This window comes from Clavelina lepadiformis, chromosome 5 (genome assembly GCF_947623445.1).
Source record: "Clavelina lepadiformis chromosome 5, kaClaLepa1.1, whole genome shotgun sequence".
NCBI classification, from domain to species: Eukaryota; Metazoa; Chordata; class Ascidiacea; order Aplousobranchia; family Clavelinidae; genus Clavelina; species Clavelina lepadiformis.
Window position 1 is genome coordinate 14,326,033 of NC_135244.1, and position 24,205 is coordinate 14,350,237.

At 35.3% G+C, this 24,205-nt stretch overlaps 4 protein-coding genes across 6 annotated transcripts; 2 read left to right on the forward strand and 2 right to left on the reverse strand.

Annotated features, from left to right (window-relative positions):
* The first annotated feature begins 3,637 nt into the window (after positions 1-3,637).
* LOC143461220 (GTP:AMP phosphotransferase AK3, mitochondrial-like) lies at positions 3,638-9,014 on the forward strand. Of its 2 annotated transcripts, none has more exons than XM_076959052.1 (6): positions 3,638-4,850; positions 6,221-6,316; positions 6,612-6,765; positions 6,838-7,010; positions 7,314-7,432; positions 7,649-9,014. In XM_076959052.1, exons 1-6 carry the CDS (start codon positions 4,821-4,823, stop codon positions 7,761-7,763), a joined length of 687 nt encoding a protein of 228 aa, XP_076815167.1. In that variant the 5' UTR covers positions 3,638-4,820; the 3' UTR covers positions 7,764-9,014. The 2 variants fall into 2 exon arrangements, with proteins under 2 accessions (XP_076815167.1, XP_076815165.1); XM_076959050.1 differs by having other exon boundaries at positions 4,693-4,850; positions 6,643-6,765.
* Positions 9,015-9,028: 14 nt separating this feature from the next.
* LOC143461218 (splicing factor Cactin-like) lies at positions 9,029-13,438 on the forward strand. The gene is made up of 13 exons (XM_076959047.1): positions 9,029-9,166; positions 9,363-9,456; positions 9,637-9,740; positions 10,005-10,164; positions 10,531-10,626; positions 10,773-11,019; positions 11,192-11,277; positions 11,434-11,569; positions 11,691-11,875; positions 12,010-12,181; positions 12,307-12,530; positions 12,667-12,894; positions 13,066-13,438. Exons 1-13 carry the CDS (start codon positions 9,036-9,038, stop codon positions 13,222-13,224), a joined length of 2,022 nt encoding a protein of 673 aa, XP_076815162.1. The 5' UTR covers positions 9,029-9,035; the 3' UTR covers positions 13,225-13,438.
* A 175-nt stretch (positions 13,439-13,613) lies between these two features.
* On the reverse strand, positions 13,614-15,685 carry LOC143461221 (uncharacterized). Its single transcript, XM_076959053.1, has 5 exons — positions 15,525-15,685; positions 14,180-14,297; positions 14,055-14,093; positions 13,859-13,915; positions 13,614-13,786 (listed from the first exon to the last, which is right to left on the reverse strand). The coding sequence occupies exons 1-5, from the start codon at positions 15,589-15,591 to the stop codon at positions 13,711-13,713; spliced, it is 357 nt and encodes a 118-aa protein (XP_076815168.1). The 5' UTR covers positions 15,592-15,685; the 3' UTR covers positions 13,614-13,710.
* Positions 15,686-16,587: 902 nt separating this feature from the next.
* LOC143461219 (ankyrin repeat domain-containing protein 13C-B-like) lies at positions 16,588-24,097 on the reverse strand. 2 transcript variants are annotated; one of them, XM_076959048.1, is made up of 4 exons: positions 23,834-24,097; positions 23,605-23,741; positions 20,331-20,983; positions 16,588-19,456 (listed from the first exon to the last, which is right to left on the reverse strand). In XM_076959048.1, exons 3-4 carry the CDS (start codon positions 20,936-20,938, stop codon positions 18,646-18,648), a joined length of 1,419 nt encoding a protein of 472 aa, XP_076815163.1. In that variant the 5' UTR covers positions 20,939-20,983; positions 23,605-23,741; positions 23,834-24,097; the 3' UTR covers positions 16,588-18,645. The 2 variants fall into 2 exon arrangements, with proteins under 2 accessions (XP_076815163.1, XP_076815164.1); XM_076959049.1 differs by lacking the exon at positions 23,605-23,741.
* Between the last annotated feature and the right edge of the window lie 108 nt (positions 24,098-24,205).

The window sequence follows — 24,205 nt, forward strand, 5'->3', positions numbered from 1 at the left end:
CAGCCGGAATATAAAAAGTAGTAGGCCTATCGTCGATAAGAAAGCCAGGAGAAGATACAGGAAACACCGACATTACTGAAGTTTCGTTAGCAGCGATGGTAGTGACGACATATTATGGTGTGGGTTTCTGGGAAATTATTACTAGAAGAAGAAGCGGGTGGCGCGTCATCGGAAGGTTCTAGAAGAAGACCGTTGATCACTAGAACGTCGAGGCAAAGGCGACGGTTGAGTTTGGTGTGGATGTGCAACTGGTGTTTGATGTTGGTATCGCCAAGCGCAAATACGGGAGACAAGGGATCTGGTATATTGCAAATGGTGGGAAGATGATCAGGTAAACTCGATGGTGTGAAATAGAGACCACATCATTGCCAGGAGTTGCAGGATGAATATATGGGCTAAGAGGAATAGATTCGTTATCTGTGATAGTGCAAGGAGTAATGTTGTTTCCCGGCGTGCGCGAATGTGTCTGCGACGTAGGAGCCGTTGACCTTCGGTCGTAGTAAGGTTTGTTAAGACATGTTGCATTTGCTCCTTAAGAAGATTGGCTTCAGACATAAAGCTGAGCATCGATTGAAGATCAGTAAAAGGGTCAGAATCAGGGAGCTCGTTGAGAATTTTCTCGTAGTCAGGAGCATTGTATTTGATGTGTATAGTATAAACTTCCAAGCGCCGCATTGGTGACCCCGTAAAAACCAGTGAACAACGGTTTCTGTAAGAAACTTTCTGTCGAAGATGCCGCCTACTTTCCACAGCTACGTGAGTGCAGATCGTTTACGCGAAAAATTAAACTACAGTATGTCAACGCAAAGCTGGGGAACGTTTGCACAGCGTAGTTAACAAAAGCAAGCAGTAGAATTGCAGGAATTATGACGACAAGATGAAAAAATCAAGGTGCTTCACGATGAAGGTAAACAACTAAAACAACGGTGTCAAATGCTGGAGGCGAAGACCTACAACACACGTAATTCGCCTCGCTTTAACAACCCTGACCATCATAGCTGCAAGCACACGCCCACTGCACCTAGTCCACCAGTATTTAACCCACATCTGGCGGCGGGTAGTGTGGTGGCCACGGCGGTCCACACTGTGATTTTGCTGTCATCACTTGGACATAATACTTTAAATTGTGTCTGCGTTGATTTTAATATGCATGGTATTTGTTCGTTGCATATATATAGGGTGCGTACTACGCTCGGGACAGCTCGTGCTTACTGGGAACAAACGCAATCTTCCTTACTCGTTATCACGGAGTTACAAACTTCCAAGCACCGCAAGCTAATCATTCAATATAAAACTTTTTTCTTTCGTTACACTATGTTTTTTTTATGTTCATAAACAGTTGGCGTCCCATGACAGTGTGTGAGGCCAGTTTTTTATTGCTTACCCGGGAATACCCGCACTCTTACACACCTCATCGTGGATCAATGGGTCAGGTGCGGCTTTGGGGGGCTTTGGTTATTTTGGCATTGAAGAAAGATCTCACCTATCAGATTATTCATGGCGAGCTTTTAAATAAATTTAATAAAATAAAGACAGACGCGCGCTCATAATCTGAACCTGAGGATACGGCGGAGCGTGTTAACTCAACGATTAACATACGATTTTTGTTTTGTTATTAAACTGTATTGAAATTTGCTTGTTTGTATCATGCTGATGCTACAATTACAGATTAACATTCTGTTTTGAAGTTTCTTTTTTGTTTTTTACGTGTAAGTGCTACGTTTGTTCACTTCACAATGACATATGTTTGTATTGCTTTTTTGGATTTATTGTAACCTGTTATTATTGTTACGACCACCCTTGCGCACAATGTAGGCGTTGATGGGTTTTAATCACAGACATCGGAAATAGAAACACCATGATGTTTTTATATTTCCTTCGTATGCTTACTAGGTTTGGGGCTGTTTCTCTTACTCGTTTAAGAGATATTAAAGGTTTTTCATGACTATACTAAACTATGACTATAAATTGTTTCCTTTGTTGTGTTGTGGCGTCTCGCCAGCTAATTGGGATTCCCCTTTTTTCACGCGATTTTAATGTTTCCATGAGATGGTCCATTTTTGTTGGTAGAACCTTTTTTTCACCATTTAGAATTCTAAATTGTGGAAAATAAGTTTCATCAAGCTTGCCATTCATCAAGCTTGCATTTCCATTTCCTATGCCATTCCAGAATCTGTATTAGGGCGATTATAATAGTGAATTGTAATAAGCTATATAATTGGCATTTTAATTGGCGATTGTGTGTTCTCCAGTTAGATGAAATGTAATATTTAGACAGGTGTATTATTCTTGGTTAATCATGTTATTCAAACTTGAATTCTTAAACCGACATAGGCTACTATATTTGACAGTAGGTATATGAGTGTTTTCAAGCAGCGTCGCATTTTATAGTGTATGAAGTTGGATGGTGCTTGTGGTCAAAAGCCTCTGTGACATAGAATATGTTACATATTAAATATCTATACGTACAGCATGATGCAAGTCACATGTCTTTCGCTGATTGGATGATATGTATCGATATAAAAACTTAAGCTAGGTTGAAATCGCTCTCCTCTTCCTTTCGGTTTTATCTGCTCACTTATTAATCATTCAATTCATGTGATAGCTCTATTCGGAGAGAAAGGGATGTGAAATTGTTTCTGATGTGACCTCGACTATATTTTGGACAATATAACAATTTAGACTTTATGAATGTTGTGCTGACTTAAAGAAACAATCAGAGATAGCATATCCAACGGAGTCAAAGATAAAATAGCCAAAGAGTTCTAAAAGAAAGACTAAAGCCTTTGGCTTTAGGCCAACCTAAAACAATCCACATCGCCATCCCCACACGTGCAATTAATACAAATTTTCTTGGCAGTATGCGTCAGTATCCCCTAGGCCCTAGGGTGTTGTGCTTAACCAGCTCATTTTGAGAATTGACAGGGTACATACACTGGTACTCTAATAGTTAATCATTTCGTTTATAAGATACATGATATTTTCTTAAGAGCAATTTTATTACTTTGGCTAGGTTAGATAATTGGAACCATGCTGTGTATTTTTCCTTTTTATCCTATAGAAGACATATTGTAAATAAAAAAAAAAAATTTCTGAAGTATCTGCGAATCATGGATTCATGGTACTATATCCAACTGAATTAAGTTACATGGCATGCAAATATGGCAATACTAATCTATACTGTTACTTTGACGTGGTTAAGATTGAAAGGCCCTTTCTACTTCCATTTAATTTAGCCCAGTGTTTCCCAAAGTTTTTTGTAACAACGCCCACTAACTTCTATGAAATATCTTTGGTGCCCCCTCACTGCAGAGTATCCTATGAAAGTTTCTACAACTACACCAAATTAAAAAGGCTGGATTCAGTGGTTTGTTGCTGAAAACTTCAACGGCATTCTAAAATAGTTTTATTTTGAGTAAATATTGTATGTCGAATTTACAGCTTTTTAAATTTCATATTGTAATTACTTTTCACCACTTTTATTTTTCTATGACAGTCTCTAGTACAGTTTGCTTTAAAAACAGCGTAAGCTTTTTCCTTAACTGGGCTATGTCGTAGTAAAAACAAAACGGCGTTAACGATCCGCTATTTTATAAGATAGGTTATAATATTTTCATTTAACTAGTTTCTTAGTCTTGTAGATTCAACTTGAACCTATCTAGCCGTTCTAGATAACCTATCTGTGATCTTTTGGCGGAAAGAATTTAACAAACAAATAAACATGCATAAGAAAGGAACAGAAAAAATAGAAAAGAACAGAAATGAAGTGGAAAGCATCATAAATACCAGTGCCAGTCTTGTTTTTAGTGTGATGGGTGTGCTAAAACTAACTTATACACATCTGTTTGGATGTTACAGAGAACAATACAAAGATCACCTCTTTCGAAATTATTCAATCTGTTTCTATGCTTCGAAAGACGTTCTGTGACAGTATTATATCCTCACTCTATTAAATAGGATGTAGCAAAGGCAATAAAGTAAATTTTTACTTTATCCCACACATGTGGTAGGGTAGCGTTCAAATATTGTGTTCTGAAACCAAAACTCCTGGTATGAGCATTTAAAACTTGCATTCAGTTCAATATCATGCTGGAGTGATAAGGATTCTTCCTCAGTCGTACCTGTCTCCATGTTGGTAACATTTTGAAATGGATTAATCACCCAGACGGCAATTTTCAACGAAAAAATATCTTGAAACCTCTCCTCCATATCTTTGTAAAGTTGTTTCAGTTGAGTACAGCAAACCAGAAGGTTGTCATCTGAAATGGTTTTGCCTTCGAAATTGTTGAGATTTGGAAACTTGACAAACTCTCGGCAACCGATGTTGTGTTTAAACAGCTGGAGCTTACAGAGCAAAGCTGATTAAATTTAATTTGCTGAAAACATCTGCCAAGTAAACAATGTCGCATTTTATGCTACCGAGTTCTTCACCAAGAACATTATTGGAGTCTTGAAAGAACTCAACAACAGTATTAAACAATGAATAAAAACGAGTCAGGCCCTTTCCTTTTGTCTCGTATGAGGTCAGTGTTCTTCTACCACCCCCTGAAACGTTATATTTCCCACTGGGGGTGACGCTGATTTAGCCTATGTGGCTACATCATCAACGTTTCAGTTCTTTGTTTATTTTTTATAAGACCTGTCTTACTATTTTTTCATTTGAAACCTTTTTTAGTCTCACATCACCTGTAAAAATGCCTTTTTATTTTTTAGCTGTTTGGTATTTCTGTTGTAGTATTGCAGATTAAAGACTACATTAATTAGCTTAAACTCTGAATCTGGCATTATGAGATTAGCTTCATCTTTAAGAAGAGCAGTCCATGCAATTATTATGGGTCCACCAGGGTCAGGTATCATTAAATCGACATATATTTTTACCTACATATGTATGCATACAGCATATATCTGTATGCATACATCAGTAAAAAATATTAAACAAATTTTACTTTTTTCTGTAAAACGAATTTCTTTGGCTCTGTTCTATTTACCAGAAAACGCTTGGTTCCGTGCTTAGTATCTAGATAAGGCACGTGAGTACACGACTACTTTTAACTAAACAAAACGAGATTAAGTTGCCACATTACTATGATGTGATACGACGACGCTGTCTTGCTCACTGTTATTTTTCATTTCGGTTGTTAAAAATCTGTTCATTCGTTTTTAAGGACAGTTTTCTCCAAAACAGTTGGAGCAGTATTGAATGAGCTATCACTTTACTTGTAACAATGCATGCTACATGCAGAACTTATGTTATTGATTACATAACTTTTCATCAGACCTGACACAATATTTGCGGTTATTTTCAAATAATTTTTTGACCAAGTACGCATTTATCAGATTTAATGGAAAACTACTTCAGAAAAATGTTCAATATCGTTAACCAATATACTGACAGACAAACAGGCTTTCAGTCAGAGATAAAGTTGCTGCGTTAATCATTACAAACGAAGCTGACAATGTGCCCAGTTATACCAAGAGGAAAAATAAAACTTAAGGCGCTTGAGATAGCCGAATGATTGCAAGTTGTGTTATATTGCTTGTCAGAATGAGTGTAGAACGATTAAGTCATTAAAACAATGGTGCAAAGACAAGCAATACGAGCAGAGCATTGGCATTAACAGGAATGGCGTCAAGATTTGAGACACTGTAAATGGATACAAATAGATTCGGGTTTGTCGAATAAAAAACAGTATATTTGGATTCGTACAAACCCGAATAATTTTGATTTTGGCACATCCCTACTGGGACCCTTCAGCGTTAAATGATCATAATTTTAGTTTTGGTTTATGTATACAACATACTTTTGACTCCTAAAGCAATGTTTCCTATAATAAACAATGTAGCGTAGTCCATTTCAAATATATTAAAAATATTCATATGAACTCTCAAAAACAGAAATTTGAAATTTACATAATTTATGCTTTAATCAATATTATATGCAACATTAGCTATGTAAGAAATTCAAATAAAAATGCTATAAGATATATTCAAAAATCAAATTCTTACAAAAATAAAAATACTTTAAGAGCGATTTGTGTTCAGAGGCTAGTTACTTCCGTGTTTAAAGAAGTTCATATTTTAGTGCAAAATTTTTGGATTAGAAGTAATTTGAATTGAGTGGCATTTTAATTTTCATGTATCACTGTAATTTAGTGTATATGCATTTTATGTATATATATATATATATGCTTTGATACATTATGCTAGTGTACGTATTCAGGTAAAGGGACGGTATCATCACGTATTGTTCGGGATTTTGATATGCGCCACCTCTCAAGTGGAGATTTGCTCAGAGCAGAGATTGCCAGCAAGTCAGGTATAAGCTTTGTTCCATAATTTTTACAAATTTGTTTTCAGAATTCCAATTTTAAATATTCGGTTCGGTTATGTCGGTTCCATGTCAATTCAACAGATGCATAATGAACCCAGGATGACCCGACCAATGACCGTAGGTTGAATTGTCCTGGGATTATTCGTATGTTGGTTGAATTGGCCGACCATTATCCATGCTAATATGCCAATGCAATACTGTATTGGCGTTTAGTTTTTAGGCTTGTATCATATACAGTATAATAGATAAATATATCATTCTACAGTATGCATCTATGTAGAATACACACATAACAAACGTGCTCTATGTAGCATGTGGCATAGAAGCAGAGAAATACATAACAACTGGAAAACTTGCGCCAGATACTTTGATGGTTGACCTGATACTGTCACAGCTGCAAAAACTTCCTTCTGGAACAAATTGGCTGCTTGATGGTGGGCACTTTGTTTAGCTAATGTCACAATTGATGAGATATTAATTTATTTAAACGAAATAGTTGTTGCTAGGATTTCCCAGAAGCCTTGGTCAAGCTGAATCTCTATCAGAAAAGGAGAAAGTAGATTTTGTAATCAACTTAGATGTACCTTTTGACACTATCTGTGAACGCCTCAGTGGTAGATGGACACATTTACCAAGTGGAAGGGTTTATAATGTTGGATTTAACCCCCCAAAAGTTGCTGTGAGCAGTTTGATTGTGTCATGAAACAAAAATATATAATGTTATAGCTATGATAATTATACTAACTGTTTTGGTAATTAAAATTGATATCATTTAATTCGTTGCTTTGGACAAGTTTAGATGATTGAACTCTTTCATTATTATACTATTACAAACCTCTCCTTATTCATAGCTGGACATATCTTTCAAAAATCTTTTTAACATTAGCATAGTTTTTTTAATCATATTTTACTGTGCTACAAAACCTTGTCATGATTTTTAGATGTAATATCAAAATATATCATATATTTTGTGTAACATTAGGGCATTGATGATATTACTGGAGAACCACTTGTCCAAAGAGAAGATGATAAAATTGAAACAGTTCACAAACGACTGCAAACCTATCAAACTCAGACCCTGCCATTACTTGAATTTTATCGGTATGATTTTATAAAATATTGCTGACTTGCTGAAATATCATATTTCTGCTTCTTTGTCACAATTGTGTGTAGATAGTTAAAGTTTTTCATATACTTTTTCTTGCATTGTTGAAAAATACCTACGTGCACAATTTATGAAGTTGCAAGTGATTAATTGACATTCTATATCAAATTTCATGGTTGAAAGTAATTGTTATCTTGTCTTATGTATTTTAGAAAAAGAAACATTTTACATTCCTACAGTGGAACCAAAACAGATGAAATCTGGCCCAATGTGAAGGCATTTCTTGAAACTATCTTGGTTGATCCAAAGCAAAGGAGACATGCTTAATATATTTCATCACTTTCCAATGACTTTTCTGTTTTAGAGAAGGTGTAATTAGTCATCTAAACTAAACCATCTTTACCCACTTTTTTTCTAGCTGTATATGTGGGTTGGGTTTATGTTAAATTTGAATGGTGATGTTTGGCTTCCACACGCAGTAGTTTGTTTATTTGTAAATCGTAGTGTTACAATTCAAGCTGGCTTTGCAATCTCTAATCGCATTGACTTGTTTTTTCTTTAGCCCATACGCCCCCTTTTACAAGTAGTAGAAATATGTTGACCGTTAATTATTGTTGTCATGGCCATTAGGGATGTGCCAAATGTATCACGAACATGAATATTATGCAACAATGTTAACCATTTTTGTTATTTTTCTTATTTTAAATGTTGCAATTCATGCTGAAGAGTAAATTTTGCATGAAAAAAGAAACGATTAGCAAACCTTTGAAGGCATCATTGAGAGAAAGACAATTCTTTGTTGTGAGAGTATTTAACAGGTTTGTATAAGCGAACAACATTTCTTTTATATACCAACAAGGTGACAAGAAATATCAAAATCTCTTAAATTTGTGTTCTACTATATTTTTGATTTGGCACATCCCGAATGGTCATAATGCCCTAATGTGAATGACTTGTTGGTAACTGACTATGCTCGATTACTTTGTGCATTAGATGACAAATAATTCATCTCTGTATAATATACTTACAATAGTATGATATATTCTAAATTCATGTTTTTATTTTTACCCAAAGCTTTATTTTATCATGCTTTTAATTTTGTATGTGCAATGTATGCATTGTTTGTATCATCTCAATTTCGTTTCAGTGCTGTTTTTACTTTCCAATAATTCTAGTACTAGTAGGCAGTAGATAAATACCGTGCAAAGTAGTGTGTATCATTTATTAAAGATAGTTCATAGTTTAATGATGCATGTAATGATTGTTGTCATATCACCATATTTGACACATAACCTAAGTTTTTAAACTTTCATATTTGATGCAATTAAAGTAACTACTATAATTAATTATATAACTGCCATCGTATGCTTGTATTTTTCAACTAAACTTTTATACTGAAGTAACATATTTGTGTAAGTGCCTGGTTTACAAATAACAGAACTATAACTGTGCTGAGCTATTTCTAGGTTGATTGCCCCTTATTAGCATCATGTGTTACTTGAAATCTTTCTGCTTGTGCTACCCAACTACATGAAAATTTAATTGAATGCCAATTTTTATGTTTCATTTTGCTTCAGATTATTTAAGACTAACGTAAATATGGGAAGAAAAAGTGAAATAAAATATGATGAAAGTTACAGTGGAAAGTCGCACAAGAAGAAAAAATCAAAACACAAAGATGAAAAGTCAAAACAAAAGAAACATAGACACAGATCATCGTCTTTTGATAGGTACAATATTTGTTACTTTGTTTAATTATATCAGCTTTTTACTAAAACCGAAGCTGTTTTGTAGAATATATGCATAGCATAAGCCTTTTTAATCTGTGATTTTATGTTTTCATTATTGCTGCTAAAGCAGTATAGTGCTTATGCCAATTATATATTATTTTAACATTTCGAAATATTTTTGTAATATTTTAATTAGATCAAGTAGTGATGATGAAAATCATAAATCTCGTCTTGAAAAGGAAAGGGCTCGAATTTTGTTAGAAAAACAGCAACAAAAGGAAATAATGAAAGTAAGCATTGTATACAAATCTTCATACAGAGTTGCTACAATTTGCTTTTCATATAAAAACTGTATTGATGATTTGAATCAAGTTGTTGAACAAATTTAAAGACGCTTCCTTGGCACATGCTTATTCCTACCCAGTGAAAAATTTTTCCCTAAGTCTGATTAAGTATTGATACTGTTGTAGGCACTTGAAACTCCAGAGGAGAAGCGTAGGAGGCGTCTTGCCAAAAAAGAAGAAAAAGAACGAAAGAAGAGAGAAAAAATGGGTTGGGATCAAGAATATATGGGGTAGGTTTATATTGAAAGCTATGTAAAAAAGGCTTACTACTTTTTAAAATAAACTATTTTTCTCAGGTTTTTATAGATCATTTCCATAATACCTATATTTTTGACATCATTTATGTAAATTATTTTTTTGACATCATTTTGTTGTTTGGTTGGTAATCCTTATGATCTGAAAGTTAAAATGCTTTTAATCTTATGATATTGGGGTTATGTCCAAGCTTAACATACACTGAGTTAAACTATGACTTGCTGTTTTGTGAACTTTAGGTATACAAATACTGATAATCCATTTGGCGATGGCAAACTGTTGGACACATTTGTCTGGCACAAAAAGCTAGAAAAGGAAGGTCTGCAAGATTTAGCTGCAAGTCAAAAAAAGGATCTCATACGACGGAAACAAGATTCAAATAAAATTGAATTGGAAAAGGTGATGTTAGTTTTAGTTAACATGTTGATTGCCATCAATGATTTTCTTTGTTAAAAAGAGATTAACTTTCACTGATAACGACAGCTATTTTTGTTTTGGCCGTTTTGCCTCCAAGTGGTTTGCTATGATTTTTCTCAGTGTTTTTCGAATTATAAATCCTGGCATTTGGGAAGGAAAAAAACCTTGCCATGGCATCCAGGATAGGTCTAGAGTTAAAGTAGTTATAACTTGTTCAGAACAGGTTGGAAAATGGGCCAAACTACTTTTTGACACTGTCATAAGACAGCAATAGGCATAGCTGCTACATACCATATATGGGTATAGTTGCTATATACATATATGAAAAAATGTTTGTTTTTTGTTCAGGTGAAACAGCAGCGATTGGAACGAGAACGAGAGCGTCAACTACGGGACGAGGAAGTAGAATTAATGCAGAGAGAAAAGGAAGCAGAACATTTCAAGGTAACCTAGGCATTAATCATCAAGTTTAAATACTACAGACAAAAGATATAAAATAAATGAGCTTATCAAAGTGATAGATTATTTTTGTCAGTATTTTAAAATTGTATTTAATCACTTTGTCTGATATATATTTTTTGTAATTTTAGGCTTGGGAGGACCAAGAAGATAAATTTCACCTGGAACAAGCAAAGCTGAGATCTCGTATTCGTATTCAAGATGGACGTGCCAAGCCGATTGATTTGTTGGCAAAATATGCCAGTAGTGCTGAGGATGGGGCAGAAGATTTGTCTGGTGTTGAAATGCATGAGCCTTACACCTATCTTAATGGCTTGACAATGACAGATTTGGAGGATTTGCTCGAAGATATTAAGGTTTATATGGAACTTGAACAAGGTACTTTTTCTAAAATTTCAAAAACAAGAACCATTTCAAACAAGCATTTTTTCTTTTAATACGGTAACGTTAATTAATTCTAATACAAATATTCGTATAATTTAAAATACACTAATTCATACAGAACTTTGGAAGTTTATTCCTTTATTTTTATTTATTATGTTAATTTTAGGCAAGAATGTTGAATTTTGGAAAGACATGACTGTAGTTACTGAGGACGAACTGCAAACATTGAAAAAGATTATGGCAGAAGGCGATGTATGAATAAAAAATATTGATATTTTGCGAACACTTTCCTTAGCTTGCATAATTTTTTGGGTACAGCTTTCAAATTGCCTGATTGATGTCGGATTGGTTGACTATGTCTGTAGTACTTAGTCAAGTTATAAATAACTGGCTTTTTGGGATGTTTAGGGTTCTACGACAAGAGACACTCGTCGTGAGGGGATTAATAAAGCCGTGAATTCTGATGTGGCAGCACTTTTTCGTAGCAAGACTCACACTCAGTTGCTTGCACTGAAAAATAGCATAAGTGCCAAAATTGAGACAGGTATTTTTAAGCACAATCATTTGAATTGCTTGTCGGACTTGGAAATGTTTATTTGCTGTGTGAATTATTATTGGTTCACTTTTATATGTTCATCTTATCTGATGAAGCTTTCGTATTGTAGGTGGCTCCAGTTTAGATGTCGGTTATTGGGAATCGTTGCTTTCTCAACTAAAAGCATATTTGGCAAAAGCAAGATTACGTGATCGACACCAACAGCTGCTGAAAAGCAAACTTTACTCTCTGAAGCTGGAACAGCTTGGAGAAGAGGCTTCATCTTCCCAACCTTCGTTTCCAGTTTTACCACAGGTGTCCAACCTTCTTCATTTCACAGGGCTAGTTTTTAAGTTTTATGATATGTCAACACTTAATCAAAAAACATACAACAACAAAGCATACAACAATTAGACAATTTTTAATTTAAAAGGGTAAAAAATTTTTAGGACAAGGATAATATTGGATCGAGCTCTAATGCAACCCCATCTGTAAAACAAGAACAAGTAGATGAGGATTTGACCGAAGGAGATGAAGCAACTGTTGAAAACAATGAAGCCGCACAGAGCGAATTGACTGAAGAAGACTTACAAGAAAAATTAATGAACGAATATGTAGAAGGTTTGATAATTAATACATAACACTGCTCAAAATTATACTTGTACAGTAGTTGAAGTTTTGCGGCATGTTACTCAACCTTGGCTCATTGCACATAAAAATTGTCGAATCAACTTATCGTTTTGAAGGTAGCTACAGCCCTCGCTTATTGCACGGCAAAGATCTGCCGCCGGATGCAGTAATAATTGATGCAGAAGAGGACGCTCTCACAGTAGAAGGAAAACGCAAATTATTGACTAGAACAGGCGATGCAGGTACTGGGCAGGAAGACGCTTTCGTGCGCATTGCACAAGAGGGTATGGACAAGCAAGAGGAAGCAACATTTGCCGTTGAAGCGCCGATTGCCCAGCAGGTAAATTTTAAGCGCAAAGTGAATGCAGTTCTGTTTTTCATCACACGCTTGTATTTAAAGAGATCGAGTTTTTTTAGCAGTTATGTGTAATATTTTTTGCAGTTTGTAAACATTTCAACCATTGACAAATGTTTAGGTTTTCCTGTGGGCCGACAAATACAGGCCGCGTAAACCGCGATTCTTTAATCGAGTCCACACCGGGTTTGAGTGGAATAAGTACAACCAGACTCATTACGACTTTGATAACCCTCCACCTAAAGTGGTTCAGGGTTACAAGTTCAACATTTTTTATCCTGACTTGATCAACCGAAGTGAACCCCCAACGTACTCTATTACACCAGACGGAGACAGCACAGACTTTGCTGTAAGTGTTTAATGCAAATATTCTGACATAATAACGCTTTTTAAGTAGGTACCATAGCGTAAAATGCGTTAAATTTTTTCGATTAATCATTAAAAAGATGTTGAACATTCAATTTAATGTCACTGCCGCCAGTAACAAACCCTAAAACTAGGTTAATATTTCTCGATCCAGATACTGAAGTTTTCGGCCGGACCTCCTTATCAAGATCTTGCTTTTAAAATCGTCAATCGAGAATGGGAATACTCGCACAAGCACGGTTTTCGCTGCCAGTTTATAAACAGCATTTTTCAGCTCTGGTTTCATTTTAAGAGATACAGGTACAGGCGATGATGGAAAGATGTGAAACCAAAATCGTGGACACGTATACTGACAGGTTGTCCTACGCTGGCACTTGTGCACAGAAGCGAATCCGGCTGGAATGTTTTGAAGATCATTTCATGGATGGCTACCGCCACCGTTGTTTTATTTTCATTATGCACTCCAGACTTTTTTTATTACGTTTATTTGTGTAAAATTACTTGCATTAAACGCAACATTTCTAAAATTTATAAACATGTTTTATGACCAAACAGCTGCCATATTTTGGTAAGCTCACACTGAAAACCTGGGTTGAACCACAATACTGGCTTAAACTCGAGAAAAAAATTCAAATTCGTTAAGTGATGTACGAATTGAAAAGAATAGTTTTGTAAAGATTACACAAGAGATAGCGGAAATCAGATGTACTTTGTACACAAAATTAATCATGTCCCAGAAAATGAAAGTGTTAAACTTTAAAATTGCAGAAAGTAAATTAAAAACGTTGATTAGATATAATCAGAGCTGTGTCACATTTTCATCTTCGTTTGTGAAGGTGGTGTTTTCGTATATGTTGTTATTTAAACTCGGTTCGCTGCAGAAATAAGAAGTTGTAATAGATTAGAATTGAGGTAAGCTAAAGCAACAAGCAAAATGTTCAACTTACGAAGTACTGGAAGGAGCTCGTTTTTTAGCCATGTGATGAACTGGTTCGTATGTATTGCTGAAATAATTTTTAACAAGTCATTTCAATAGGCGGAAGAAAATACTTTTTAAGAATCTTCACAGAGAAAAGACACATAGGCTATATAGCTTAACGAATGGGCATTTTTAACGTTAAAGCAAATTGGAACACCACATACTCATCCGTTTCCTCGTCCTCGTAGTCTTCATCTTTTTCACTATAAATGCAAATTAAAAAAAAGCATTCATAAAAGAATAAAAAGAAAATGTCGTGAAACATACAAAGGTACAAAAAATTACTTACTAAAATTTCACGCACACGTAGTGATTAAACAGCAGAAAGACGAAGGCTAGCACAAGAAATACTGCCACGGCGATTATTCCAACAAGCCATGGAGCAAGATATGCGCTTCCATTTCCATCTGTAATCAATCAAAATATAAACTTCTATTAGATTGTAAGGCAACAGCGAAAAACTAACATTTAAATTAAATTTAAAATAACGATACTTTTGTGATCTCCTTGGTCCCTTATCAAAGTTCTTTCCGAAATGGCAGGCTAGATATCGTACAATATTACTATTTGTCAAATACCACTATTTTAAATCCATTCTAAATTCTGGTGGCGTGGACACCTTTAAACTCGACGAATGTGATTTGCTCATTTAAAGTCGGCTTGGTAGTCGAATGGTTAACATTTACAGCGCTGTCCTTGCAAAAATGAGGTCCTTGGCCTGTGTTCTATAACCAGTGCAGCTACCGTTGAAATCATAGGCGTAGCCAGGGGGGCGAAAGGGGCCATGCCCCGCCCCACAAATGTTTGTGTGTGTCTATAGGCTTCTAGATCAGGTGGCGGTGTCTTAAAACAAACACATTGTAGTTCCCTTGAACTCATGAAATATTTGTCCTCCCAAATTTTTGTTCTGGCTACGCCACTGGTTGAAATGCCTTGCAACAAGAAATTAACTATGCAGCTATGCCTGTTCAGTGGCCCTGGCGAATTGTTTTAAATTCAGGCAACAAAATCAAAATACCAAATAAAAAATATGTGACAATCGGAGCTTGCACAAAGGTTGTCTGTACAATTGAAACTTATACAAAGACTGTAAATAATTAACCGCGGGTCGAGCGATGAGGATCATCGCCGGATTTAAGTCGTGCAAAAACTTTTCTAAGTCCGGGAATAAAAATTATCATATCAAAAAATGCATTTCAGTTTATGGCTCCCTAAAATTTTCTGTATGATCTTATATCAATGCCACAATGATCTTACATCCTGCATTTCTTTGTTGCTACCGAGCGCCTAATACCTCAAAGGTTTGCCAGCAGAGAACACAACTTTTTCGACGTCTTGGCAAGATTTCTTAAATCTCGCGAGCGTTTGAACATCAAGCTATGTGAAAGTAATCTCAAAGCAGGAGCGACCAATTCACACGGAGGTTCTATTTACACAACTTTCCCCTTTTCTAAATACAGTTTATACTACTAATTAACATGAGCCAGTGAATGACCCCTGTCCATTCAAAAGTGCGACTTCTCAACAATAATATTCTTATACAATGTTTGCTTTTTTAGATCGAAATAAGATAGAAATAAGGCAGAAATAAGGGGACCCTATAGCCACAACTTATTAAACACCTTATTACGAACCTGCAGCAAAAGCGACTTGAGATGTTGCTAACAGAAGTAATCCAAGACAGAAAACAGAGCTTCCCATTTTATGTAATACAAGTTTCAGTCTCACAACTCAAACGCTCAATTGCTTTTTAAGCTCCTACATTAAGTCCATGTCATTAATACCAAAATGGTCATGCCATCATAACAATTTTATACGTATTTTTATCACAATAAAATCTACTAACATGTATTTAATAATTTGCCACAGGTAACGTAACATGGCATCATTAAACTCAGCAATGTCGACTATCCAACTTTTTCTGTATAACATGCTTGTGTCATGCAGGGACTTGTCCAGTTGCTAATCTTTCTCTTTTTGAAATTTTAGTTGACATAAGATTTATACAAAGGGAAAAGTAAACACAACGGTAATGATTTACTACGTATGGAACAAGTGCCTATATGCTCTAGTTCAGTCTGTTGCATGTAAAAAGGATGTGAGACTCAAGCACGATGGTCGACACCATACAAATAGTTTACTTTGCTCTGTGGTATGCATTAATTTAACTTCAGCGGAAAAACCCTGTGTTGTAAGCATATTAGGAAACGACTTCTTTCAAGTCAGAATTTATCATTTGTTTGATTGTGTTATTTTGTAAAATTTCAATTTTTAGCTTCGACAAAATTCCGTCTTACTCTACCTGAGGAAATTTTTTTTTCAAATCTAATTCTCTTTTATGTTTTCTTATTTGAAGAAATATTTACAACATAGGCTATGTAGCCTACCGGAAATATAAGAAGACGCCATGTGTTTATTGAATTTGTAGTTATATTATGCAAGTGAAAGGTATTTGCTATTTCCCCTGCGTTGCATTTTAAAGTGTCACAGCGTGCCTGAAGAACTACACAGGACATAATACAACTGGTGGCGGAAGTTATTTTCGCTGCAGGTGGTGTAAAATAACGGAAAAATTTACGTCAAATGACATTTGTTATTTGCGTGCATGACGAATTGACACCGGAAACAGACGTGATAGACGTTATTTTGTGCATTTGATGCAGTTGTCTACTTATATGGACGACATCAAAACGGTCATAAATGGAATGAATTTTATTTAACAATAAAAAGAGCAGTTTGTTGTTCAGCTTTCAACAAGTGCATTCAAAGAAGACATTATTGGATCAGTATGATAGAAAATCCTGAATAGATGAAACTGCGTCAAAAACAGCTACATTTGTTCGCGCATGAAGCATAAATGTCGGCACCTGATGACAAAGCATTCAATTTGAAAGTAATAACATCATGAAAATGTTAGATACTCAGAACTACAAGAGCGTCTACACTCTACATCAATGCCTGCAGATATAAATATGAAAATGCTGATTGCAACAAGACATTATTATAAAGCACTATAGACTGTATCACGCTTACCATCAGCACACAAAATGTACAATCATATTTGTCCTATACAACATCTAATACACAATATCAAGCTTAGAATGTAACGTTCATGCATAAACTTTATGGCTTTTCTTAACTATTCGCCTATTACACATATATTTTTGTTCTGTACATGGAAATACACATATACATCACCAAATTTGTCCATATAAACTACATAAAATATATGCATGAGTTTTAGTATAGTATAAATATTCATGAAGACAATGCATTGACAACAATTAGCAAATCAAACAACAAGATTAGATAACTACAACTTGTTGTTGTGGTTCATCTGATGACAAGGAGTGGTAAATAAAACAAACAAATGACAAAACAAAAACAAGTGATACATTATCTAGTTTCTTGTCAGGCATATCAACACAGTTTTAAGGCAGACAAGCTAAATTTCCTTATTTTTAGAAAAAAAACACATAAAATGGTTTCAAAAGAGTATTGATCTAACATAAAATCTCAATTTACTGGTCAGCATTAATAAGCAATTGCACAGAATGTTTTACAAGATTTTTAGGCAACATAATTGCTATGAAGTGGCTTTAACTGCAAACAGTCAAATGTATTCTTATAAGCCAAACAAAGCTTAATTGGTGCATAGATGGTGACCCATAGATACCTGGACTGATTTTAAACAAACATTAAACAACACATGCAAACAAAGACAACTAAGTTGTAATTCTATATATTCTCTATCATAACAAACACTTCACATTAAGTCAGTGAATGAAACAAGCAAATCTGAAACAGATATATGTAAACTGATCTGCTGGTATCACATACAGATAACAAACAGGACATTGATAGTCACCCAATAAGAAGTAACATTCATTCTGACTCTTTCATTGACAATAGTTTTAGGGATATGTCTCAAGAGAAACCATTTTTATACCATATAATGTAGGTCGACACAAATAAATTCAGAATTTATTTGTATCAGTAAAAAAATTCCATCAAGATGTTACACAATTTGGCTTGTAAAATAATGCAGTTGCGATAAAATTTAATTCGTCATAAAAAACTCAAGGAAATGGTGATTCAGGACTTAAAATTGTTTCATCATAAACTTTATTGTAAGGAATGTAGCGTCTACTTAAGCTAAGCCACCAATCTAAATCATCAGTTTTCACCAAACTTGATAAATTTATAGGTTATCTTTTGTCTGAATTCAAGAATCTATTTGGGCTTGTGTTTGTGTCTGCCCATCCCTACATAGTATTATTTCGAAGCTATTATGATAAACATATTTGCTTTTAAATGTTTCAGCAAGAAACGAAAAATGCTTGTCAAAAGTAGGTCACAGTGGCTATGACAAATCATTGGAAAATATAGCCAAAAATTCTCTACCCAAAAATGCAAACTGCACATCAGGCATAAAAATAGAATGTTGAATATAAATTTTTCAATACATTTGATAAGCTCTACAGCTCACTAGCTACCAGCATGTTAAATTCACTAAGCTTTTTTACACCTTAATGTTACACAGTGTACAACAAATTTACACACACTGTGCGTTACAGTATTCACTGCACCATGCCTAACCATCAGTTAAGTCACAATCAATCGCAGAAATTGGGTCCAAGAAAATGTACAAAAAAATAAATATAATTTATGAGCACACCATTTAACATATGTAAATAATATGAACGATAAATAAAATAAATCTGAAACAAGATCATAAGAAGATTGCCATTATCATTAACTATGGGATATGTTGCCAGTTTCAGTTTGTCTTGCTTTACTTGTTTTCTCAAACCATCCTGGAACCTCTCTGTATCCAGTTGGAACCGTAAACATTGAATCTGGGATTGAGTTGCGAAATTCAAACTGAGTGAAATTTACAGTAGCCTTGATTGTTGGAAATATAGGAATATCAATGCGGACAGGGAATCCAGGAGGCAAGTGAACTGATATAAAATCCCTCAGCTTTGTAAAAATTTTTGCTTTCGGACCTAATGCCTCAAGAATAGGAAGCAAATTCTCAAGTCTTATGGGAAATTTCTCACTCATCGCTACAACAGCTTCAAAAGATTTTGTGTTTGTTTTTTCCTTGACTTTCCTTCCCAGACATGGTGGATTGCCTGGGGCACTTGAATAGTACTCATTCCACTGAAAGTTTGTGCGATCAGGTGGCGGAAGGGATGTTCTCCTTACTGGATTCTCTGTGTCTGCTAATTCATTTAACGCATTTTCAGCAGTTTCTGCTTGACTCAAAGCATCACGGAGAGACTTGTTTTTCTTGATGTCCTCTTCTGATAAATGCTCTCGTCGTTTTCTTGTAACAAGCTTAAGACCGTATATCCTATAAAAATCAGCATCAAACTGGCCTATCTTCTCGGATTTTTCCTGGCGAAATATCCATCCAGTTGTTACCCTTTCAATGGATGTCTGTTTGGTTTTCATAGAACCATCAACAACATCTGTACTCATGGCAATGTCCACTTCATCTTCAATGGATGCTTCTTTTTCTTGAGGAGTTTGCTTTTGCATGCACTGGTACACTTTATTTCTGTTATGAAAAAGTAGGTTATCTTATTGAGAATAAAAAATTTAACACAATAAAACAGTATTATTCTTAAACCAATTAAAAAGGAAGAGGTATATATGTGATAAAGATAAGGTGGTGGCAGTTTTGCCATATTAATTTTACTTTCAGCCCAGCAAAAAGGTGTTGTTTCAAAATAGGGATACAATCAGACCTCATTAATCAGGACCACTTCGTTTCGTCATAAAATGTTGGTTTAGCGTGGTATCCGGATTAATTATTGGAAAGCGAAAAATCGATCAATCTTGCAAATGCAGCACCGTGTTCAAAAAGCAGTGAACCTTACTCCAATTCAAAGTATGCGTAGGAGTTTAAAGAGTGAAACTGCAGCATTATTATGCGTAGATATTCGGTTATTGTTTTCGTCAACTAACTACTATATCTAGGACAATCGTCAATTATTTTCGCTTCATTCTTAATAATCCGGTTTATCGGATTTTATTGTCATTTATTTAGCACGTTTGTTCCAAAACTTTTATATCAGAGTCGGACAGCGGGGTTTCCAGATTAAAGGGGTAAAATTCATTAGAAGAAATCCGTTTCCAGCAGTTTTGTGTCGGATAATAGGGATTCCGGTTGTTCGGGGTTCGGATTAACGAGGTCTCACTGTATATGGAAATAAATTTTTATATATACCGGTACTATATAGATATACCTATACTTTGTCTCTACATTAGATACAAAAGATAGACTACGAAGTAATATACCTTTTATCATAAAGATACCTTATTTTTATCATCTCTTTTACACAACATAGTTTGTAACAGCCAAAAAGTCAAATTAATCAATGACATACAATACATTATAAATACAATGCCAATAAAGTAAAACAACAAACTTATTATCCAGAAGAAACATAGCTGGCTCTCCCTCAGTGTCAAAGTTAACAATGAAAGTAATATCACCCCGGACCCAACGCCTATCGCTGAAATCTTCTAGAGTTGAATCCATTCGAAACCGAAAACCGCTTCTATATATGTGACATGTATCAGATGGCAAAATCCTGGACACAAATGGAATCCAACTTTGAAAATCCCATTTCATCTCGATGTAAAAGTCTTCTCCGAAAGACTGCAAAGCTTGTCGAATTTCAGGCTTTTGGTCGCGCATGGTCTTCTTATGTTCTTTGCGTAAAGATCTAAATAGTGATGTTATTGTCTGCCTGTCACCATAGCTCACAGCCTCTTGTAATGCAGTCCATCCGGCATTGTTTTTGATGTTTACTGCATGACCGTGTTTTAACAATATTTGCACACATTCTTTGTGCCCTAGCATAACTGCTAAGTGAAGTGGTGTGTTTCCATGATGGTCTTGCAGCTTTTCCAATCCAACTTCTTCATCCAGTTTATGTTGATTGATAAGTTTTGAAACACCAGATATATCATTTTTGAAAACAAGCTCATGCAAAGGACATCCCTTTGCCCGGAGTAATGAATTATTAGTCATCTATTGAGGTAGCAGTATATAGAATGTGCTTCAACAAATACAGATCTGCAATTTAAAACGCAAACACCTTAATACATGTAATCTTTTTTGCTGGAAATGGACACAACTTATACAGCAGAATCTATTTCATATGACCGTTTTAGTATGGTTCGAAATGTTGCCACATAAAATTCTCCATTTACTACTTAACTAGTCTTGATAAATATTAATATCATGACCACTTTTTTCATTTTTAAAAAATGTTTCTATCAAATTTTTCATGTCAATTATGCAAATTGACAGTGACAATAGTGCCATGTGTTTTCTAAGTTCCCTTATTGACATTGCTTTTACTGTTAATTAATAAAATAAATGATGCATTCGATGTTTTTGTCATTTTGTGCCTAACTGCATCGATCCTGGTATGGTTATATTACAGTAGTGTAGCAGCTTAAGTTATTGTGACCAAAATTTTCTGACCCCAAGCTGGTCAAAATAAGCTGATTCTAATGTATAATAACCCAAAACAATCACTGGACGTCTCATTTTATATACCACAAACACTTGATGGGGACCAGAGTTACCTGGCAAATTCACATAACAACATCAAGAACTACAGGGAGTGGAAGGTAAATGGTTTCATTTGTACTTCCAAAATGCTTTCCCAGATTTAAATAAATGCTTTTAGCTTCATCAAATGATGTAGGGCAAAACAGTTCTCTGATAAGCAGTGCTGATTAAGAACTGCAGGGGTTCTGTAGCAACTTCAAATTGTGGGGCCCTATTTCTACCACTTGGTGTCATTCTCACATAGTGAAAGTTAGCAGGTGGCATCTTCACGTTACCATTTTTCGATGGTACACGTGACAGTGTGAGTGCTGACTGATAGCAGACTACATAATAAGCATGTAGTGCCTTACCAATAAGCAGTTGTTACATATATAAATTGTATACTATATATATATACCCTGCTATTCCAGACATAGTGGAAAGTGTGGAACCTACACGCACTAGATTCATGAATATGCACACAACATTTTAGTCTTAAAGCCAGTTTATAATAAATCAACAAAGAAAAACTGGTTTTTTGAAAGTCAACAAGCCAAAAACTGAGGTTTCAGTGCACGCCATCAAGCCAAAATTTGCTTTTATGCAAGCATGATTTCTCGACAATAACTGCCCTATTTTCCAGTCATTTCATCAAACTGCTTGGTAAAACAGTAAAAGGTAATAGGGGTTTGGTGGCCATGCTAACATACCATCTTATAGAACAATTCTATTATTACCGGTACCATCTTACAGGTTTCAAGCCCTTTGGTTTTGCTCCTTTTTCCTGGTCGTCAATTCTGTAACTGTTTGCCGGCATGTGTTTTATTGTGGTATAACTATAGGCCTGTGGCGGCCTGGGTGACTTTTCTAATACCATTACGTCATTCTTGGAAATGTGTTTTCCAGTTAACAATTGGAGTTTTCAAACTTTTAGCACCGCCACATCATTCTTAGGAAAGTGTTTTCCAGTTAGTAGTTGGAGTTTATAAACTTGCTTTTTCAGAACACTGCAATTATCGTTGGTATATTTTAAAACTTGCTCTGAATAACTTCGTGTGAAAACTCCTGTTAGTACGTTACCAGGTCGTTTCCTAGAAACTCCAAGAAACTGTTTCCAACTTTAACCGAATGTAATTTGCATTGCAAACGCACTGTTTTTCTCGTTCACACGCCTTGAAATGTTCATGCCTTTTTTGTCGTATATTTCCGGCACATCGCACAATGTTTTATAAGCTCGAACTTCTGCGTAGACGCGGGCACAGACGTAAAGTTATAGACAGATGTAATACCGTACTACGGTGGTCTTGGTGATTGCAATTCAGTAGATATCTTATTAGCAGTGATTTTACTATACTTTTGGTTATGAGTAATATTGAGAAAGTGTACAGCACCTACAATAAAAGCCTTTTCTGGTAAACTGTATTTGTTATAATATAATAAGAACGTTCGGCTGTCAAAAAGGTTAGAGAATTCTAACCGCACGCAACCATAGAGTCAGATACTAATGCAGTAGGTTAATTAAGTCAATAACGTAAGTTAAGACCGATAAACTCTGCATCTGCACATCAACCTCGGCATCAACCTCTACATTGTAATGACCCCAACCTCTGCAGGCCTACCTAGAACGGTTAGCATCGTAACTTCAGCCTTGCACAGTTAATGGCAAAAAATAAACAATGTAATATAGGCCTAATACAAAACTATAATAAAATCCTACATAGCTTGTTACAACGATTTTACCGTCAACGCTACTTACACAATTACGGTAGTGCGGCTTTAGCTGAAACTGCGAAAGCAAACGCTATGAGGCTATAGCCAAGGGATTTCAAATCTTATTTAGCTGGACCAAGACCACACACTACAAAGTCGATCAAAGCGAACCTACTGGTCACAGTTCGGTCCCGGTACATATTTTCAAAGCACCCAACTGCGGACAACACTAATTTATGAAATGAGGAAACTGAGAATTGAATGAGATTCTCAGAAGTTTATTAACTTGCAGTTTTTTCTCCCTTTTGTGCGCATTGCTGTGAGTGTCCTTTTACACACAAATGTTTTTGCTATTTATTACACCTTGCGTATCTATGACGTCAATTGATATAGTATTAGGGCCAGTCTACTTTACATATCCACACTACCTCGTTTGTAGTTTCTATCAAAATTAGTATTATTGATCTCTCTCTTGCATCATATGCCACTCCCCATCAATTTTTTTCTTTATGTCGATTATTCTCTAAATAACTGCTGTTGTAAAATCAAAGTCCAGTACTCTCTCCTGCGTTGCAAATATTATTTTTCAGAACACAAACAGAAAGACTTTGGATTGAAAAAAAGTGATTTATTCACAACCTAGCAAAGAAGACCAACCTTGAAAATAGATTTTCAAGATCGCTTGCTCCAGTATCCACCCGGGTATCAGATATGTTCATCTATTCCTGGCACTTACATCACTGTCAATGTATGCATATTCAAACAAACTGATCAAACCATGTGGCTGGACATGAGTGACGTAGCTGACCATCTTCTACTTTCGCTCACAACCGACCTGTGCAAAAGATTCTTACCACGTACACGGGCCACCTGAACGGGACTCTGATCCCATGGACGGAGTTCATTTTAGTGGGTTTTCTCTTCGTCCATCCAGACACTCAAGTGGGCTCCATCTTAACAGTGACACAACGCCTATGTCCTGCCAAACTATAAACGTAACTTTTGTTTTATATAAAATGTGTTTAAATT

What these genes read in the sequence shown, in the direction of transcription:
- LOC143461220 (XM_076959050.1), top strand. Translation starts at nt 4,787, where the DNA reads ATGAGATTAGCTTCATCTTTAAGAAGAGCAGTCCATGCAATTATTATG. An exon ending in TTAACCCCCCAAAAGTTGCT is followed by an intron (nt 7,011 to 7,313) that starts GTGAGCAGTTTG and finishes GTGTAACATTAG; the next exon opens with GGCATTGATGATATTACTGG. An exon ending in CCATTACTTGAATTTTATCG is followed by an intron (nt 7,433 to 7,648) that starts GTATGATTTTAT and finishes TATGTATTTTAG; the next exon opens with AAAAAGAAACATTTTACATT.
- LOC143461218 (XM_076959047.1), top strand. Translation starts at nt 9,036, where the DNA reads ATGGGAAGAAAAAGTGAAATAAAATATGATGAAAGTTACAGTGGAAAG. An exon ending in AAGTGCCAAAATTGAGACAG is followed by an intron (nt 11,570 to 11,690) that starts GTATTTTTAAGC and finishes TTCGTATTGTAG; the next exon opens with GTGGCTCCAGTTTAGATGTC. An exon ending in AAGCGCCGATTGCCCAGCAG is followed by an intron (nt 12,531 to 12,666) that starts GTAAATTTTAAG and finishes ACAAATGTTTAG; the next exon opens with GTTTTCCTGTGGGCCGACAA.
- LOC143461221 (XM_076959053.1), bottom strand. Translation starts at nt 15,591, where the DNA reads ATGGGAAGCTCTGTTTTCTGTCTTGGATTACTTCTGTTAGCAACATCT. An exon ending in TCAAGTCGCTTTTGCTGCAG is followed by an intron (nt 14,298 to 15,524) that starts GTTCGTAATAAG and finishes GATTGATTACAG; the next exon opens with ATGGAAATGGAAGCGCATAT. An exon ending in GAGGACGAGGAAACGGATGA is followed by an intron (nt 13,916 to 14,054) that starts GTATGTGGTGTT and finishes AAATTATTTCAG; the next exon opens with CAATACATACGAACCAGTTC.
- LOC143461219 (XM_076959049.1), bottom strand. Translation starts at nt 20,938, where the DNA reads ATGACTAATAATTCATTACTCCGGGCAAAGGGATGTCCTTTGCATGAG. An exon ending in ATGTTTCTTCTGGATAATAA is followed by an intron (nt 19,457 to 20,330) that starts GTTTGTTGTTTT and finishes TTTTCATAACAG; the next exon opens with AAATAAAGTGTACCAGTGCA.